The sequence below is a fragment of the Sinocyclocheilus grahami genome, unplaced genomic scaffold (genome assembly GCF_001515645.1).
Source record: "Sinocyclocheilus grahami isolate Dianchi unplaced genomic scaffold, SAMN03320097.WGS_v1.1 scaffold305.1, whole genome shotgun sequence".
NCBI lineage: Eukaryota > Metazoa > Chordata > Actinopteri > Cypriniformes > Cyprinidae > Sinocyclocheilus > Sinocyclocheilus grahami.
In genome coordinates, this window is record NW_015505484.1 from 183,265 (window position 1) to 204,393 (window position 21,129).

General features: G+C 35.9%; 1 protein-coding gene across 2 annotated transcripts in view; it reads left to right on the forward strand.

Moving 5' to 3' along the window:
* Window positions 1-21,129, forward strand: part of LOC107601421 (serine/threonine-protein kinase LMTK1-like) — a 58,066-nt gene that overhangs the window by 29,502 nt on the left and 7,435 nt on the right. Inside the window, exons 2-10 of one of the 2 annotated variants that reach the window (XM_016293584.1) lie at window positions 3,224-3,357; window positions 9,204-9,345; window positions 14,022-14,101; window positions 14,788-14,906; window positions 15,480-15,557; window positions 16,323-16,466; window positions 17,479-17,563; window positions 17,908-18,029; window positions 18,230-18,379. In XM_016293584.1, the coding sequence (XP_016149070.1) occupies window positions 3,224-3,357; window positions 9,204-9,345; window positions 14,022-14,101; window positions 14,788-14,906; window positions 15,480-15,557; window positions 16,323-16,466; window positions 17,479-17,563; window positions 17,908-18,029; window positions 18,230-18,379 (1,054 nt within the window). Of the gene's footprint in view, window positions 1-3,223; window positions 3,358-9,203; window positions 9,346-14,021; window positions 14,102-14,787; window positions 14,907-15,479; window positions 15,558-16,322; window positions 16,467-17,478; window positions 17,564-17,646; window positions 17,735-17,907; window positions 18,030-18,229; window positions 18,380-21,129 lie in introns of those variants that run through there. The other variant, XM_016293583.1, reaches the window with a different exon arrangement.

Genomic DNA, 21,129 nt, shown 5'->3' on the forward strand with positions numbered 1-21,129 from the left:
ATATTCTTTATTGTGTATATATATATATATATATATATATATATATATATATATAAATTGCACCCATAAGAAATGTGCTTAAAAGTCCAAATACTTTGGTATTACAATTAATTTAATGGACCAAAACTGTTTTACAGTAAATTGTAAATTTTAACCTTCTGTTACTGTTTTGTTGCTGCAATTCTACTACTAGTCAAGTCAAGTCAAGTCTGCTTTATTGTCAATTCTTCCACATGTACAGCACATACACACAGAGAATTGAAATTGCGTTACTCTCAGACCCTTGGTGCATACAGATAACATAAATACAGATAGATACAGATGAAATACAAAATACAACTATACAAATATACAAATAAGGTAAAATGTAAAAAATATATATATAAAGCACAAGGCATATGGCAGATAGAGTGCAAACCAGTAAAGTAAACAACAGTGCAGATATAATGATTGTAGTGCAAAAGACTGATTCAGACTGATTAAAGTGATAGTGTGAGTGTGTATTTGGGAGGGGGGAGTGGGAGAGTCCATCAGAGGGTCAGAGTTTAGTGGTGCGTGGGGCAAAAGAGGGGAGGGGGGGCAAGGTCGGGAGGGAGTTCAGCTTCCTGACAGCCTGATGAATAACAGAAAATGTACTGGCATCTCATTACACATGACTTATATGAAGAACTAAAGACTAGATGTTTTGAAGGGAAAGACTATTGCACAGAAAACTATATAATACATTTTGAGCAACATGACAATAGCAACTAGGAAAGTGCAGACAAATGTACATAATCAATTGCATGAATGTACCAAAGCAATCGCAACTTGTTCAAAAGAATCAGAAACTGGTTTTATGTGTACAAATGACTAGATGATGTGGAGGTTGTACAAGTAGTTTTGAGAATTTCATTTCTGTTTTGAGAAATGCACCAAAGCGACTGAGAAAAACTGTAATAAATTCAAGTAATAATAATAGATGCAAATATGTATGGGTTGAAAGTCTTCAGGTTTAAAGTCTCTTTGTGCCCTGCCTTTAGTAATATCTGTTCTCATTTAGAGTGGAAGGCTCTCAGGCCCTCTCAGTGTCTTCATTAAGACAGGTCTCAATAACATTGATCTCACACTAAACAGATTGTGTTCAAATGCATAAGTTTGGCTATACTTTTTTTTTTATTTTTTAAAGAAACGTCCTTACAATTAAAACGTCAAACGATTTGTGGAAAATTGAAATTCAGTGAAATACAGTGTGGTCCTTATTATTTGAGATGTTCTTTAATACGACCCAGGAGCAGCAGAATCACTGTATTTTTCATCCAATCAACCTTTCCTAATGAAGGATGCTTGAAAGGGTCTTTGTCACTTCCCCTCTGTGCCTCATCACCGCATGCAATCTGATTCATGAATACTAATTTCAGCATTCGTACAAATCAGATTGTTACTCGTCTTTGAAAATAACCAGATATGCTTACGCTCAGAGCAAAACTAGATCTCTATTAAATACATTCCTGATTACCTGCTTTACCAGGCACAACAGAAGTAACCCAACTGCTATTCATTAAAGCAGTGTCTCTATTGTAGTGGTTTGGCCACAGTTCTGGTGTCTCTCTGCTGGTTTGAACGGAATGATTTACGTCTGATTGTAATGCAGCTGCAGCGAGCGGTTCAGCACCCAGAAAACCTCCTGGCACCAGAGGGAATGAAATATAGATGAATGCATTTCATGAGGCCTCACAACATAGTGCTCATAAAACGTGCCAAGTACACACAAACTCACATCTTATTCATCCATATCTTCATGGTCTGCTTTTTGTCGTTTTAGATAGATAGACAGACAGACAGACAGACAGACAGACAGACAGACAGACAGACAGATAGACAGATAGACAGATAGATAGATAGATAGATAGATAGATAGATAGATAGATAGATAGATAGATAGATAGATAGATTAGATGAGTGGGCTGAAAGGTGAGGATGGAGGCATGTATTCATGGATTGAGGGGATGTGTTGAAACACTGAGCTTTTTGCAGCCAACTGCAGATTTTACACTCGTTCTATCCATTCTAGTTTCCAAGGCAACTACTGGAGCCGAAATTGGAGTGAAAATAAGACCCTGAAATTCTATTAATTACATAAAGCTATCAAATATGACCTCACCGACAATCACTATTAGTCTTGGTCTTGTTATTTTGTTGTGTTAGATGATGAATTAGATCATATATCCCTTGTATTATTGATAATTATGCTGTTTATTACTGTATGTGTTTGCCCTGACATTTCTTTAATAATGTATATGCCACTGGCCTGCGTATCGCAGTATTAGATCTGACAGTTTAAAAGTGAGAGAAAACAGCAGTGATCTTCATTCAGTCCATGTTGGTTCTCTTTGCTACAGCATTTTTTGAAATAATAAAGTTTAGCCTTTCATCACCAGATGAATAATTAAAAATAACAATTATTCTGAAAACAATTTTTGCCATTATAAGCGTTTATTCAAAAAATTACACATAATTGACTTAAAATTGTCTTCAAAGTTGTTTTGAATAAAATATTTGCAAACCATTTTTAGACAGGCAATCTTGTCGGCACACCTACTGAATTTGATTTGGACAATAGTAAGCCAAGAAATCCAAGACAATGCTGAGAAGAACCATCATAAATAGATATGTTTTGCTCTTCATGCTATTGAAACAAGCATTGTAGCTTTAATGTGATCATTAAATATATAATTCTTTACTGGGGCTTGAAGGTAAAATGCTAAAAGTTAGAGTCAAACTGACCTGTAGTGAAAACTATGTAATCAGCATTTATATTGTATTATGATTGTTGTGCATGTAGTTTTCATGGCCTTGTATTCATGAAAAGACTATATGGTATATTTGTATGCTTTAAAAATTCACTTAATTTCAAATTCATGTTTCAAATCAACTAGTGAAATTGAAAAGGTGGTTGAGTGATGAATGGTGATCAGTTACAGCATCTAAAAGCACAAACTTACACCTAAAATCTTGATGTTAAAAAGAAAAATCATGTCCTTGTTCATTTGTCAACAAGCTTCTTGCATTTTATTGCATCCATGTGATTGGTAAAAGACTATTGTAGTATTGGTTGTCTAGGAGCACAAATAAGAATAATCAAAACAAAGAGTACTTGTGTGCAATGTGTGTATTCATGCTCCCTCATCCTGTATTGTGATAGCAGTTGTTTAGTTTGTGTAATGTTGTGTCTGTCCTGCAGATGGAGCGCCACTGAGTGAGCTGTCCTGGTCGTCCTCTCTGGCTGTGGTGGCTGTGTCTTTCTCTGGACTCTTTACCTTCATCTTCCTCATGCTGGCTTGCCTGTGCTGTAAACGAGGTGACATTGGCTTTAAGGTGAGACCCTCTTTCATTTCAATCACTTTTACAAGAAGTGGCTCTTAAATTCCATCAGACTGCCATGGTTCATAGGGCACACACTTTGGAATGAGCCAACTCAGCAAGATTCAGTCCCAATCAGAACACACATAATAAAATATACCATATTAGTGTCAGGCCCATGAAATAAGCAGACAATGCAAATCTGCACAGTATCTGTCTTATTTTCCAGTCAAAACTTTTTATTTTAATGTAGAATCTTATTTCATTTAAACTAATTTATTCTGTTTTAAATTTCATTTTTCCTTTATTTTTTTATTTCTTATACAATATTTTGTTTTTTTAATTTATTTAGTTTTCTGTAAAGCACTTTGAAATATCACTGTGTATGAAATCCACTATATGAACAAACTTGCATTCCCTTTATTTTATTTTATTTATTTTTTTATCTTAAAGTGTAAATAGTGATAGAGGCTATTTACATAGCAGGAAATGCTATTTACACTAAATGAAAATAGCATATTTTCTTAGAGATTGATGCTATTTACACATTTACATTTAAATAGTGATGGATTCTATTTACACTAAGTGAAAACAGCAGTATTTTTAGCGATATGCTATTTACACTAAGTGCAAATAGGTATAGATTATATTTACACAATGTTAAAATAGAAGGATTTTCTGCTATTTATAGCTACTACTTAATGCAAATAGTGGCATTCACATTGTTTTCTGTCTAGATTTATTCTTATTGTGAAGTGAAAAGGTAAAAAAAGACTATACTTATCTCAAAGATGCATTCTGGTAATATCTAATTCATATTTATTTCTCAGCTATAATACTTTTACTGGAAAACAAATAATATCCATTAGGAATGAGATTTTCTGCAGTGCACCAACAATGATAAAACAAGATCATCCTATATTATACTATAATGTTCTGACTTTCTCATGCCACTGTCTATGAATATGTAAGCATAATGTGCATTAATAATGTAACGCTTTGCCAGAAGCAGAGATTTATTATACTTTATTATACCAAATAAGTAAAAAAAATAGGCATGAAATATTGATGAGTTGAAATTATGTGAGTAGAAAGAGAGCCATTGAACCATGAAACTAGCTATGTAGGAATCAATTAAACCATTTAGCTGTTATGTATAATAAAAAAATCATTTTAGAATCCCACGACTGACCAATCAGAATCAAGTGTAAATACACTGATATAAATGCCACATCTCTACAGATTGAATCTCTATTTGACATTGAAAGATTATTCACTGGGAGAGATTTTAATCATACTTGCCAGTCAGCAATGAATTTACACAAAAGCATCTCTCTCTATTGCAACTTCTTGGCCTGTTGCCGTCCTGCAGTTATGAATGAAATTGTAAAGTCTGAAAAGCATCATTCATGAATCACTTCTGAGTCTGTTTCAGATCTGTAGGAATGCTTTGATCAGCTACTTGAAAAGTAGCACAGCACATGCACACATGCATTCTGTTCAGCTGCATGTCCTCTTGCCCTTTTGAGGTTACAGAGTCCCAGAGTTCCAGAGAAAAGCAATTTCTTCAGTGCAAACCACTTAGTCCTGTCTCATAAGGTTAAAGGAACCAAGGCTGAGAGAGAGCAGGGACGCAATCGCTTCCCTGTAGATGTGTTTTTGTAGCGAACAGCGGAGGCCTTGTGGCATATGGCTATAGATCTCAGCGCGCACTGTGCATTTTCAGCAGCAACTTTAAAGTGGGTCAAGGCACAGGAGAAATGAGGCCCGTGTGAGTGTGTGAGAGAGAGGAGGATGGCTCTTTCATGCTTCTAAGCACCTGGTCTCCAGTAAAGGCCAAATATTTGTAATTACAATCCCTCAGTGGAACTACAGCTCAGCGCTTAAACATCAGCTGCTGAAAAGAGACTCTTCCTCCTCCCTCTGTCTCTCTGTCTATTTAACACTCTCTCATTCTTGTATAGAGGTTGGGAGTCTGACAAGCCTGAGGGTAATTGATTCATTCATTCCCCTTTAGCATTCTCAAAAAAAAAAGTGAGCGCTGAGAAACAAATTTTGTTTGTTAGTTTGAGGTGCGACTGTAATACAGTGCTTACATAAGGTGCACCAAGTGTGTTTTATGATAATATTTTGAGTGCAGTATATGCAGAGTCAATAATGAACACTCATCAAGTGCTGGCAAATAAATTAGTGTTTGCTAACTTGATCGGAAACTGCAACAAGTCAGTGTTTTTAGTCCATTTGTCTGTATTGTATATTTTATATTTGATTTTATTCAAGGCTTCAGTATAAATTGAAATCAGTAGTACAGATATATATTTGTGCACCTACACTATACTGTTCAAAAATGTAGGGTCAGTAAATTGTTTTATTTTTTACTTTTGAAACAAGTCTCTTATGCTCACCAAGGCTGCATTTGTTTAAACAAAAACACAGTAAAAAAAATTTAATATTATGAAATATTTTTACAAATGAAAAGAACTGTTTTCTATTTTGATATATTTTAAAATGTAATTTATTCCTGTGATACAAAGCTGAATTTTCAGCATCATTACTCTTTAATCATTAATCATTGCTGATTTGGTGCTCAAGAAACATTTCTTATTATTATCAATCTTGCAGTTGTGCTGCTTAATATTTAATATTTAATATTTTTGTAATAATTCTCAGATGAATAGAACTTTAAAAAGAAGAGCATCTATTTGAAATAGAAATCTTTTGCAACATTATAAATGTCTTTACTGTCACTTTTGATCAATTTAATGCATCCTTGCTGAATAAAATCTTTAAAAACGACCCCAAACAATTGAAAAGTAATGTACTCTAGTATGGTAAATATGCAGAAATGCAAAATCGAACCTCTTCAAATGAATGCACATGCATACAAGCATACATGTGAGCGTGCTCATTTGTGCCGATGGCTGTAGCAAGGGCCTGTCATGCACATGTGAGAAAGAATGAGCGCGAGGAAGGAAGGATGAAGAAAAAAAGAGTGATGTCATAAGCACAGAATGTGAAAGCCTTTCCCTGTTAGATTTTTTTTTCAGCCTCACATTTTTGTGGAAGCGTCTCCACTATTCTTAATCACTGGTCGTCCACACTCTCATGGGAAGAGCACAGGAACTGCCCCTCCCTGCATTCTCTCTCTCTCTCTCTCTCTCTCTCAAGTGCAGGATCTATTTGCTTTTTATTTGAATGTTTTCTTGAGAGTTATAATGATGTATTCTCAAGACCTGGGTTCTCCGGTTGTGTGGCAGCATGGGTCGGTTCCTAATGTTCAGTCCGGTGAGGGATCCGTCTGGGGTCATGTGGGCACCTCACAGGTGTTCTGTGAAGAGCCCAGCGGTGCAGGTTCACGGGGCGGAAGGGAAGAGTTAAAGATTCAGCGCAACCTGTTAGATGTAACACGTGTGCATTAAGGGCAGGTAAGATGGGAAATTAATCAAATCTTTGGCCTTACAGAACAGTGCTTTCTTCAGAAAGTTGTTTTAATTGAATAGTAGTGTGTATGCTATATGTTAGAAAAATGTGTTTGCATATAATTTAACTTTGTTTAATTAAAAGTGTAACTCGCCTTATTTTAAATAGTGGATATAGGTTGTGATATGAAACCATGGAAATCTGAAAATGTTTTATATACAGTACCATTATAGGAATCATGTATTGCTCCCTGACATCGGTGCACATAGAACACAATATTTAAGGCAGACTGGGGCAAGTTGTCACATTGGGAAGCTATCACAAAGGCTTTGAGTCAAAAGTCAATTACGCAAATGCTGGTTTTCTCTTTAAGTTGTTTCAAATATTTAATTAAAGAGATCTTTTCTTTATTGTCTTCTGGGACACAAATTAATATCATAACATGTTTTTATGATATCTATTGTGTCATTGTGGATTTTAATTGGGGCAGTTCATCATGTATTTTATATTATAATATACTGTACAATTTTACACATATTTGATACAGTTTTTATATAACAATTACTGTAGTCTAACAGATATGGTTATGCAAATGCATTCTGTGTGTTCATAAATGTTGTGCTGTTTAAATGTTGCTTATTGACTGTTTAATAGCAGGTTCTCATTGTGACAACTTACCCCCACATTGTGTGACAAAATATTCACACGTTTTTTTTAAAGAGAGAAAGATTTTTGTGCAGGTCTTTTTATGAGCTACTTCCAAAAAACATTTTAAAGATTAAAATCAAAGATTATTGCAAAATCTATTGTTTTTGGGTGGATGTGTTGGCTTGTCCTAAAAAAATAATCCCTGAATACTAAATACATGTTTTGATATTCTTGGAAAAGACAGTACCAGTATTTGCTTAAACCAGATGTTTCTTCATCAGAGGATACAACAATGCACACTAGATGTTTATGATTTTTAGCCTGCTGTGATAAAAAATGCATTGCGATTCAGCTGTTAGGAATGTTTTTACTGTGAGTTAAGCAATGTGGTTTCAGGCAACAAATTATTGCAGTCTTTTAGTTAGGCTCACACCGTGCCCTGTTGGGAATCCTAGCGTACGGTAGCGCTGCCGTGTGCTGGGCAGATCAGGAGCCGGGTCATATGGCACCCGTGTGGGGCGTGTGAAGATATGGATAATGGGGCCTGTAGGGGAACTTGAGTGTTTGTGTGTATTTGTTTGCTAGCTTGCGCTTTTAAGTGTGCGCGACCCCTCTAGGTCACTGTTTTCCATTTCTTCAACCCTGTATCTCCGCACCCGAGTTCACAGAAAAATTGCTTGCATCTGGAGGAGCATTTCCGATTTCCAGATGCTGCCAAGTCTTGTCTTTTCTTAGCACTGTCTCATCTCTCTTTGTAGTTTCACCATATCCATGTGGAGATGAAAAACATATTGGGGCAAGAAGTACCAGTTGAAAGCTCTTGAGATTATACGGATGGCTCATTATTTGATCAGATTATGGTGACAGGCTGTTTAATGGGCTGTTTAATAAATTGTCATTTGTTCCAGTAAGCATTAAATGTTATTTTTTTATTCATTTTATTAAAATAATCAGGTTAAATGCTCCTCTGTTAAAACAGTCACTGATGTTTCTTTTCAGTTTAAAGATCTGCTTGTTTATTCTTGTACATCAAGTCCCAAAACACACACACACACACACACACACACACAAAAACAAAGGGTCCTTGAATCCTTCCCACAAAGATGGAATTGAGCTGAGCAACATAATATGACTATTGTGATCTCCTTTAAAAACAAAACATGAGGAAAAAAGTATTTTTCGAACTCCTTTTGGAGTTCTTATCATGAATGAAAATAATGTAATTCTTAATGTTTCTGAAAATTTCTTTATGCAATATATATATATATATATATATATATATATATGTGTATATAGAACATCTGATGCTATTTGTACTTGATGAATGAAGAGGAAAGGTTCTTAGAACAATGTTGCTTGGAACATTCTTATGTTATTAATATTTGAGTGTTTTTAATATTAGCAGAAAACAGTGATAATAATATTCACAGAAAACCCATATAATGTTCTTATAATATTAATAGAAAATGTGCTTAGAACAACATTTTTGGATGTTACATGTAACTGATGAACTAACTTCTGATTATTCTCAGAAAGTCCTTTAATTATTAGAAAGATCAGCTAACGGGGAAGTTTTTAGAACTTTTTCAAAATGATAGAATGGGATGTTAATCTAACATTCATATAACCAAGAAGCAATGTTCTTAATACAGCGATAACATTTTCATAACTTAATGTGAATGTTAGCAAAATGTTCTTAAAACATATGTTTGTTAGCTTGGTAGACATTTCTTCATTCACACATTCATTGCAACTGTAACCTCTGACCTCAGTGTTTTTCATTGCTACCATAGGAATTTGAGAATGCAGAGGGAGAGGAATATCCAGCGGACATGTCCACGCCGGCATCGCCTGCATCTCACACCGGTCCTGACGTCTATATCCTGCCTCTCACCGAGGTCTCGCTGCCCGTCGCCAAGCAACCTGGCCAATCAGGTGGGTCATCGTCACACCGCATCTGAGGAAATTGCTATATGAGCTGGACCAGATGTGATAGCATTTAAGAAAGGCTGATTTCCTCCCAGTCCTGAATCCGCTCTGACCCCGCTTATGCAACTCCCATACGAGTTTCACATTCTCTGGACTGAGTTTTTTTTCCAGAGGATATTGTTCATGTGTTCGGTCCCGCTTCCAACCCACAAGATCTCCAGTGTAAAATCCAGAAGAGACCAACGCCCTGCTGCTGCCTCCACTCTTCCCTCCTGGGGCGGGCAGTCTCCCACAACCCTGCCTTGCTCTGGACCTTTAGAACCCAGGCCATCTGCTCCGTGCTGATGGCTATCAGTGTTGTGCAAAAATTCACAATTAAACAATGCAAACTTCAATTTATGAGTGTGAATTTTAATTGAATTGGCCACACCCTGCAGGAAGCTGAATTGGAATTTGAATGGGAATGATGGGATGAGGATTTTTTTCAATTTAAAAATTTTATTAAGTAAATATGATGAAATATACAAACATTTTAAAGAATTTATTCATGTGATGACAAAGCTGAATTTTCAACCATTACTTCAGATATAAGTCAGTCTGTCTCTGTAAAACAGACCTTCAAACTAAAAGGCTTTTTAAATGGGCTTTTCTAACTAAAAATTTCAGTTATATGAATCTTCAGTCTTTGAGTTCCATTCTATGGAAGCCCATTTCCACCACTGAAAAAAAAAAAAAGTTAATTGCGACTTTTTAATCTCACAATTCTGACTTTTTATCTTTTTAAAGCGCACGTCGCAATTGCACTTAGGGCGTGTCCGAATCCACTTTTGCTAGTTTAAGGACGGGAAAAACAGTCGGTGCACCTGGCGCATGGTCTTTAAGGGTTGTCCCTATTCTCTTAACGAGTAATGGGTGTGTTTTGGGCGTTTTGGGTGTGTCTGATACATGCAAGACTATCCATTATGACATGTGGGCATTTTTATATTTATGTACACAATAATAATCTTTTACATTTTAATCCTTTAATTTTTCATTTTTTTAAATGTTTGTGTGCTACTGCGCATCCCTGTGTGTGTAATAAGCAAAGTGTACGCGCATTGTGCATCCGCCTATAGGCGTATATTACTAACGCGCTCTTTAAATAACAAAAAATATTACGCCAGACTTTAGACCAGGTTTTTGTTGGTCAATGGTGCAGTCTATTTCAGTTGCCTCAAAATAGCAACGCACCAGCAATGCGCCTGAACACACCTCGTTTTCAGACCAGCACGCCCATGGGCACAACTAGCAAAAGACACATGTGCCGCGCCGCATTGCAACGGGTGTATGATAGGGCCCATAAACTCGCAATTGCGAGAACAAATCAGTCTTTTTTGCCCCCAAAATTGGACTTTATTTCTCGCAATTGTGAGTATATATCTCCCAATTCTGACTTTATAACTCACAATTGCAAGTTTATATCACAATTCTGAGAAAAAAAGTCAGAATTGCAAGATAAAAAGTCGCAATTACCTTTTTTATTTTTTATTCAGTGGCGGAAACGGGCTTCCATACCTTTCAGTTTAGCTGTCTCACATTAAAATTAAAATTGTAGTCTTTGTTTTCTACCTCAATTCAAATTCAGCAACTGAATTAGCATTCTCATTTCAAATAGCGCACAACTCTGATAGACATGGAAAAATAATGGGAGCTTTGCCTCTCCGTATTGCCTTCAACCATTCTCTTTCTTTGTTTCTCTGGACTGTAATCTATGGGTTGCCCTGACACCACAAGGCTGGTGGGAACAAACATGTTGAAAAGAAACAGACTTTTCTTCTCTTTTTTTCAAATTTCTGTTATTTGCGTATGCTTCACCGGTGCGAATTCCCTTGTTTTTCAGTACAAACATCCTTAAAGATTAAGACTTGTTTACATAGAATATTTCACTGATTAAGTTTATTTTTCTTACCCCACTAGCAAATGGTCTAGAAATCAAAACATTTTTTTTTGTCTTTGTTTTCCGGATTTCTCCTCCTTATTCCATCTCAATCCGCACAACATCTGCCTGTTGCATAATGCCGCCTCGGCCAGCCTACATAAATGTGCCTTGGAATCTAAGGAATCTGGGAGACGATGTGTACAGTCCGATCCATGGATACTCTGTCTCTCTCTTCCCCACAACCACTCACTTTATTATAGCCTGGCAGGCCTTAATGTGGTGCGATTAGTAGAGGTCAGAGGTTAAGAGGTTGTGGTTTTCTAGATTCAGTTCACACAACTCTCACGCGCTGGCATTTAATTAACACGATCAAAGTCAAAATCCCACTATAGTATAGTCTGCAATTAGAATTTCAAAAACGGCCCTGGTCTTTAGGAGTGGCTGGAATGATGTAACTTCTCAAGGATGAGGTTGAGGTAAGAAATACAAACCTCCTGCCAGGAAGTGCAGGTCTCAGTCACCGTGACACAGATAGCATCTGTCTGTAATCAGACGTGTCTTTCTTCTCTGCCAATACAGTAGTTTGCGTTTTTCACCCAAGCTAATGCTAACCTGCTGAAGCATTCAGTTTGAGCTGTTACGGTGTTGCTGTGCCAGAGAACAGGCAGGACGACGAGGACGAAGGATACAAGAAACCTTTAATAACTTCACAAGCGGGTCGGTGCACAGGGTAACATTCACAATAACTGACAAACTGGAACACAATGGACAGGAACTGATATAGGGTGGATAACGAGGGGCAGACAGGTGAGCACAATGAGGTGATTAACTCATAATGAGAACAGGAACAACCAAATAAGGACACAGAGGGAGAAACCATAATAGACAGTCCCCAGGGGTGTGACATTAACTGTGTTTTGGAACATTGTAGCAGATTTCTAGCTGACCTAAACTGGTAATTAACTGGCCTAAGTCAGTCAGACCATGTTAAAAATACAGCCTGAATACCATAAACTAGTATGACAAGCTAACAGCAAGGTTGTCTAGCAGCTTGGACCAGCTAATGGCCATCTAGAAACCATCTGTCATGTTCCAAAACACAGCTCAAACTGGTTGTTCTAGCAGAACACTTGAGAATTGTCAAGTATTAATTTTGTTTAATACAGTTATTTTACAATACTATTTATATCCTGTTGTATTATGTATTCATATTCTGAATTAGCTTTTTTTCAAGATTTTAAGTTTTAGTCATTTGTAAAATATTATTTATTACAAATATTACTTAAAAGAATTTTTAAAAATATTACTTCCTTTTATGTTTTTTTTCCCTGTGTAGATTAACTTATTTTTCAGTTTTAGTTTGAGTAATTTTAGTACTTAAAGATATAGTTCACCCATAAATTTTGTCATTAATTACTCACCCTCATGTCGTTCCAAACCCATAAGACCTTCGTTCATCTTCGGAACACAAATTAAGATATTTTTGATGAAATACGAGAGCTTTCTGACCCTGCATAGTAACGCAACTGAAACGTTCAAGGCCCAGAAAGGTAGCAAGGACATCGTTAAAATAGTCCATGTAACAGCAGTGGTTCAATCTTAATTTTATGAAGCTACGAGAATACTTTTTCTGAGCAAAGAAAACAAAAATAGCTACTTTATTCAACAATTTTATGCAAAGAATTTTCATTTTTGGGTGAAGTTTTTCATCTAATATTGATTTTTTTTTTTTTTTTTTTTTTGTTTTTTTTTGAATACCAAATTTTTTTTTTTATATTGGCAGAATGAGCAGCCTCTACAACACCACATGGGCGTAAAATATGGCTGCTGCATAAAAAGGGGACAGAGAGTGAGACAGTATGTCATACACACTGACAATAAACTGTCTGTTTGTAGGCACGATGAGATGAGAGAAAGAGAGAAAGAGACTGTTATGGCTTTGTGAGATGATAGCGATAAGTAAGGATCTGTCAGACGAGAGGTTGAATGGTACAGAAAATCACTCATCAAATCCGTCCCTACTGCGGTAGACTTCTGCTTTTCAGAAAATATGCCTTTCAAGCAGTCTGATAGTTTACGGGAAGATTCTGAACTCTTCAAACGGTCTCTTGAAATTGATTTTGTGCCATTTAACATCACTCTTGCACAGAAGATCACTCACTGCTTTTTGGAGAGGATATTTGGAGGATGATTGTCTTGTTGGAGGAAAATCTTGACGAAACTTCACTTAATGCACTTGCAATGCTCAACTGTGCAGTAAGGGTGTGTTGAAACGGTTCTTAGCATTATTCATATCGTTTTTTTTTGTTTTTTTTATCTATTTAATAATCATTAATTAATTTAAATGTAATACATTTTTATCAGTATTTTTCTTGTATTAAATCGGGGTCCAAAATTTTGAGAGTACAAGTGAAAATGCTGCTGTTGTGCATTTTTCTCATTTCATTTATCTCATTTTTAATTTAAAATTATATCGTCTGCGTATCAAATTAATTGGAATGGTGATGACAGCAGCTCTTAAAATTTGAGAATAATCCCAAAAGCATCTTGTGCTTCAAAAGAAGCAAAGAACATCTGTACAACAGAAATATTTATTCATGTTATGCCATTTTTCTTGATTCAAATTCTAAAGCTTTCTAGATTTCATAAGATATTGAATTCCAAATTTGACATTGTTCCATTGGTCCAGTTGCTAATTAATGTCTTATTCTCTGTCTCTTGTTCTCTATCTCTGTCTTTTTATTTCCTGATAATCATCTTTTAGTCCAGCTCCTGAGACCCACGGATCTTGGCCGCCACAGTTTGCTTTATATAAAGGAGATTGGACATGGCTGGTTTGGCAAGGTAAGTGTAGTTTATTGTTTATTTGTTTTGTATGTTTGTGCACCTCACAGACATGAACGCCCTAAGTGTGTTCTGCTACGGATCAAAGATATAGCTCTGTAGTTTAGTCCCAAGGACGTGAAAATATCTTCCACGCTGTTTTACCTTAGTAATACTCAAGCTTTGATGTTGGACTTGTGTCTTGACTGTTCCCTGTGAGAATCTGATGATATTTCTGTGTAGCAGTGAATTCCAGAAGCTCTTGTGTGCCTCATTCATTCTCATTCTTTCTCTCTTTCTCTCTACTTCTTTGTCTTTTTGTAACACACATACACACACACTACCCCAATTACCCCAACTTTCCATTGAATGGGTATGTCCATCTGTATGTCTGTGTCTCTGTGGCTGCATGTTTATCGATGTCTCATCTGGTTTTGTGTTGTTTCGTCTTTCTGCATTTCCTTTTGAGCATCTTTTCGCATGACTCCTGGACTTGATTTAAACCTTTTTGGCTTTGTTTGTGTGGAATATCTGTCTTCCATTTCCTTCCTTCCTGTTTACCCATTTCCTTTATGTGCACATCTGTTCATGTCTATCTGTGTCACCCTGTCCATAATTGTGTGTGTTGTCCATTCTCCCTCTGTTCATACCTGTGTGTGTGTTTCTGTTGTCTTTCCCTTGTGTGTTTGTGTATCTGTGTGTCACAGGTATTGTTGGGGGAGGTTCACTCTGGTCTCAGCAGTACCCAGGTGGTGGTGAAGGAACTAAAGGCCAGTGCCAGCGTGCAGGACCAGATGCACTTTCTGGAAGAGGCTCGGCCATACCGGTAAACAATCATGCATTATTTCATTTATATATTTTATTTCATCTCTTTTGCAAGAATAAATAAGGTTTGAAAAGTCATAGGTTCAAACTCCTCCTAGGGGGACCATATGAAAAATAGACCTGTTGCTTAGACTAAAATGTCTGCTATAATTAGTCATTTGTAATAAACTCGTTAATTAATGTACCGTAAGACATTAAATGGATAGTTTACTCAAAAATAAATGTTTTCTCATCATTTACTCACCTACAAAAGCCTTTATCCAAATTATGTTTCTTCTGTAAAACACAAAGATATTTTGAAGAAGGTTGAAAAACATAATGTACATTGAAAAATAAAATGAAAATGAAAGTGAAAGGGGTCCAAAACAATGGGCCCCATTGACATTTATTTTATGTACAAAAAAAAACAAAAAACAGAACATGTTCTTTTGGGTTCTACAACAGAAAGAAATTCATAAAGGTTTGGAACAACATTAGGGTGAATAAATTATGACAGAATATACATTTTTGGGTGAACTACAATATCTCTGTAATATGAGTGTATAGTATGATTGGGCTCAAACTGTTTCTGCAGGTCTCTCCAGCATCCGGCTCTAGTGCAATGCCTCGCTCAGTGCACAGAGGTCACACCCTACTTAGTGGTCATGGAGTTATTATTATTTTTTTTTTAATTATTATTATTTTTTTAAATGTTTAATTTTTTTATTATTTTATTTAAAATTTTTTTAATAAACAAATATTATATCTTTATATCTTGAGGGAAGACGTTCTATTAAATGACTCTTGCCTGGAGTAAAAAAAAAAAAAAACTGGTTAAAAAATCCCATAGGTTTTCATTGAAGGCCATATCTAGACACCACAATATGATGGATAATTTAGATAATTTGGCCAGAAAGCAAACATTTCAGAAAATTTCAGCTATATAAAAACAGTCAATTTTGCTGCTTGATGTTGCAAACTGGTATTTGTTATCATATTATTTTAATTTATCCTAATAAGAAAAAGTGTTTTGTTTCCAAGATATTTTTACCGTTAACTGCACTTTTTTATTCTTCTGGTTATTTATAGCAGCTCATGAACCAGAAGTCTCGCACATTCAGAATAAAATAGTTTACTTCAGCACTGAAAAATAAGGTGGAAATGCAAGAGTCACAACATGATAGTGTGCTCCTTTATTTCATATCATTCTTCTCCTGTTATTGCCTACCTAGGTCAAATGTGCATCAGCACGTTTTTTGAAACAGAACTGCCCTTAGCAACAACATCAAACAGCTGCCCTCATGATGTCTTGCTATATATCGCCCCCCAATGGTTAGCTGAGGAAAATCAGGCTGACAGCACACTCTTTTGATGTTTATGCAAACTGATTTGAATTTACGCCTTACCTTTGTGTTTTAGCATGTATTTTATGTGTTCCATGTCAACAGGGTGATGTTAAAGGTTACCTGCGCAGCTGTTGGGCAACAGATTCCATGACCCCTGACCCCTTACTACTTCAGAGGATGGCGTGTGAGATCACTTCAGGCCTGCTTCACCTTCACAAAAACAACTTCACCCATAGGTCAGCCAACACTTTTATATTTACTTCAACATTCTATTTTAATGCACAAATCTATGTTTAGAGAATCTGAATTCTTTAGAAACAAAATATAATAGTTATCTTTTCTTTTTCTTTTTTTGTCATTCTCAAATTGAGTACTGGAAACTGTTAACAGATTTAACAGTATGAGCATGAAGCTAATGAGTGTGAATATCTGCATTACCTGTTTCCTGTCTCATGGTTTCTCCCGGCAACAATCTCCTGATGCTGCCTGAGTGTTTTTACTCCACTCCAGCATCAGTGATTTTGTTGCCGGGGATCACCACACATCTACAAGCAACTTAAACATGTCCTTGCCTAGATGCTTTGAACAGGTTCCTGAAGAATTATTTTTGGAAAGTAACATCACAATGCAGAAAAATGATGGCTATTTCTGGCCCCATAGGTCAGCCAACACTTTTATATTTACTTCAACATTCTATTTTAATGCACAAATCTATGTTTAGAGAATCTGAATTCTTTAGAAACAAAATATAAGTTATCTTTTCTTTTTCTTTTTTTGTCATTCTCAAATTGAGTACTGGAAACTGTTAACAGATTTAACAGTATGAGCATGAAGCTAATGAGTGTGAATATCTGCATTACCTGTTTCCTGTCTCATGGTTTCTCCCGGCAACAATCTCCTGATGCTGCCTGAGTGTTTTTACTCCACTCCAGCATCAGTGATTTTGTTGCCGGGGATCACCACACATCTACAAGCAACTTAAACATGTCCTTGCCTAGATGCTTTGAACAGGTTCCTGAAGAATTATTTTTGGAAAGTAACATCACAATGCAGAAAAATGATGGCTATTTCTGGCATTACATCTGTCATGCTTTGTAACTGTATGTTAATTTTATGCATGCTTGCAGTTTTGTAAATGGCATCCAGTTATGTTTGAGCCAGCAAAATGAAATCATCTAGGCCATGTCCTATTTTCAGAAGGTGCTTATCATTTATTTTATTTATTTTTGGTGCTCTGATTTTCTGCAGTGATCTGGCTTTAAGAAACTGCCTGCTTTCCTCAGACATGAAAGTTAAGATTGGAGACTATGGACTAGCACACAACATGTACAAGGTGTGTGCACTTAAATCTATACATTTTTTTATCAGAAGGTGCTTATCATTTATTATATTTATTTTTGGTGCTCTGATTTTCTGCAGTGATCTGGCTTTAAGAAACTGCCTGCTTTCCTCAGACATGAAAGTTAAGATTGGAGACTATGGACTAGCACACAACATGTACAAGGTGTGTGCACTTAAATCTATACATTTTTTTTATCTACTTAAATGTATCTGTAAAATATCTAATTATGAATAGTAATACAAACCTGAATGTTAGATTACATTCATTTAGTAGTTGATTTTGTGCTTTTTTTATTCAAAATGTGGTTAGTGTATTTCATGTCTGTTCATCCCCAGGATGACTACTTTGTGACATCAGACCAGACCTGGGTTCCCTTACGCTGGATTGCCCCTGAACTGGTTGATGAGGTTCATGGTAACTTACTGGTGGTGGACCAAACCAAGGAAAGCAACATCTGGTAAGTACCTTCAAAAGAGGCTACAGCACAGAGCAAATTCTTTCATCTGTAGAACATACATCTAGTGTTGCAGTTGCAGTTTGCAGTTTAAGGAAGATCATACCGCCTCCTAAATCAATAACCTTTATTATAGATATCAAGTCATTATTGATTGATGCATTAATTGCTGTTAGTTACCAAAATTTCTCTCTGTACATAAGGTCACTCGGTGTAACAATCTGGGAGATGTTTGAGTTGGGGAATCAGCCGTACCGTCATTATTCAGACCGACAGGTTCTCAGCTATGCTGTAAAGGACCAGCAATTGAAGCTGCCCAAGCCACTTCTTAAGTACCCTCTTTCTGACCGCTGGTGGGTGTCTAATAAACTTTAAATTGCACTTCTTACTCTTTTTATTAACCATTACCTAGAGTTAGAGCCTTGAATTTTCATTCTGCTAGAGCCTTTCAATTTTCTCCCTACTCTTTTCAAGTCCTTGCCTTTAAAACTATTTTAATTTAGTTGTTTAGATAGTTTGGCCATAACACAATGTAGCTGTAATTTTGTGTCAATTTCCAGTTAAAATTTCTAAAAATCCTTGAAACAAAATAAATGTACTCTAGGTCCAACACTGCATTAGATATTAATAGTATACTGCATATGATCGATAAAACCTTATTGTAATATCCTGTATTTGTGCAGTGTTGTTTTGATAGAAATACATGAAATACTGAGTCTCTTTTTGTTACAAGATTTTATGCTTTTTTTTTTTCACGCAATACACAAATATTATGAAGCACTTAAAACAAACAAGAAATTGAAATCACCATTAAATTATATGGACACATTGGAGTCCAAACATTTTTTTGCATTTAAACTTGTAAATATACAAGGTTTTAAATATTTTTATGAGCACAATAAAGAAAAATGTTATAGAATGAATACAATAAATGTACCATTCTCCACTACCATTAGTCTCTAATCAATTATATTGATATATATTGTTTATAGATTAATCTCAATCTGTAAAATGCAATCTATAAAAAAATCTTGATATTATATGCAGTGTTACTTCTCAAGTAAATGGTGGCCCTCTTAGAGCATGGGAGTCTGGTCACTATGTCTCATACAAAGACAGGGATGGAGGTTACTACTATGAACCATCACCTCCTAAGATCATGGACCGCTACCTGATACGAGATCCAACAGAGGCTCCACAAGAGAGCTGGGGGTCTCGAAGCTTAAGACAGGCACTTGGGGAACTGGAGGAGCCTTTAGGTGTCTCCCCATCACTTGGAAAACATGTCCTTGCCTAGATGCTTTGAACAGGTTCCTGAAGAATTATTTTTGGAAAGTAACATCACAATGCAGAAAAATGATGGCTATTTCTGGCATTACATCTGTCATGCTTTGTAACTGTATGTTAATTTTATGCATGCTTGCAGTTTTGTAAATGGCATCCAGTTATGTTTGAGCCAGCAAAATGAAATCATCTAGGCCATGTCCTATTTTCAGAAGGTGCTTATCATTTATTATATTTATTTTTGGTGCTCTGATTTTCTGCAGTGATCTGGCTTTAAGAAACTGCCTGCTTTCCTCAGACATGAAAGTTAAGATTGGAGACTATGGACTAGCACACAACATGTACAAGGTGTGTGCACTTAAATCTATACATTTTTTTATCTACTTAAATGTATCTGTAAAATATCTAATTATGAATAGTAATACAAACCTGAATGTTAGATTACATTCATTTAGTAGTTGATTTTGTGCTTTTTTTATTCAAAATGTGGTTAGTGTATTTCATGTCTGTTCATCCCCAGGATGACTACTTTGTGACATCAGACCAGACCTGGGTTCCCTTACGCTGGATTGCCCCTGAACTGGTTGATGAGGTTCATGGTAACTTACTGGTGGTGGACCAAACCAAGGAAAGCAACATCTGGTAAGTACCTTCAAAAGAGGCTACAGCACAGAGCAAATTCTTTCATCTGTAGAACATACATCTAGTGTTGCAGTTGCAGTTTGCAGTTTAAGGAAGATCATACCGCCTCCTAAATCAATAACCTTTATTATAGATATCAAGATCTACTTAAATGTATCTGTAAAATATCTAATTATGAATAGTAATACAAACCTGAATGTTAGATTACATTCATTTAGTAGTTGATTTTGTGCTTTTTTTATTCAAAATGTGGTTAGTGTATTTCATTAACTTGTATTTCATGTCTGTTCATCCCCAGGATGACTACTTTGTGACATCAGACCAGACCTGGGTTCCCTTACGCTGGATTGCCCCTGAACTGGTTGATGAGGTTCATGGTAACTTACTGGTGGTGGACCAAACCAAGGAAAGCAACATCTGGTAAGTACCTTCAAAAGAGGCTACAGCACAGAGCAAATTCTTTCATCTGTAGAACATACATCTAGTGTTGAATTTAGGCCTTTATTTTGCAGTTTAAGGAAGATCATACCGCCTCCTAAATCAATAACCTTTATTATAGATATCAAGTCATTATTGATTGATGCATTAATTGCTGTTAGTTACCAAAATTTCTCTCTGTACATAAGGTCACTCGGTGTAACAATCTGGGAGATGTTTGAGTTGGGGAATCAGCCGTACCGTCATTATTCAGACCGACAGGTTCTCAGCTATGCTGTAAAGGACCAGCAATTGAAGCTGCCCAAGCCACTTCTTAAGTACCCTCTTTCTGACCGCTGGTGGGTGTCTACTAAATTTTATATTGCTCTTCTTACTCTTTTTATTAACCATTACCTAGAGTTAGAGCCTTGAATTTTCATTCTGCTAGAGCCTTTCAATTTTCTCCCTACTCTTTTCAAGTCCTTGCCTTTAAAACTATTTTAATTTAGTTGTTTAGATAGTTTGGCCATAACACAATGTAGCTGTAATTTTGTGTCAATTTCCAGTTAAAATTTCTAAAAATCCTTGAAACAAAATAAATGTACTCTAGGTCCAACACTGCATTAGATATTAATAGTATACTGCATATGATCGATAAAACCTTATTGTAATATCCTGTATTTGTGCAGTGTTGTTTTGATAGAAATACATGAAATACTGAGTCTCTTTTTGTTACAAGATTTTATGCTTTTTTTTTTTT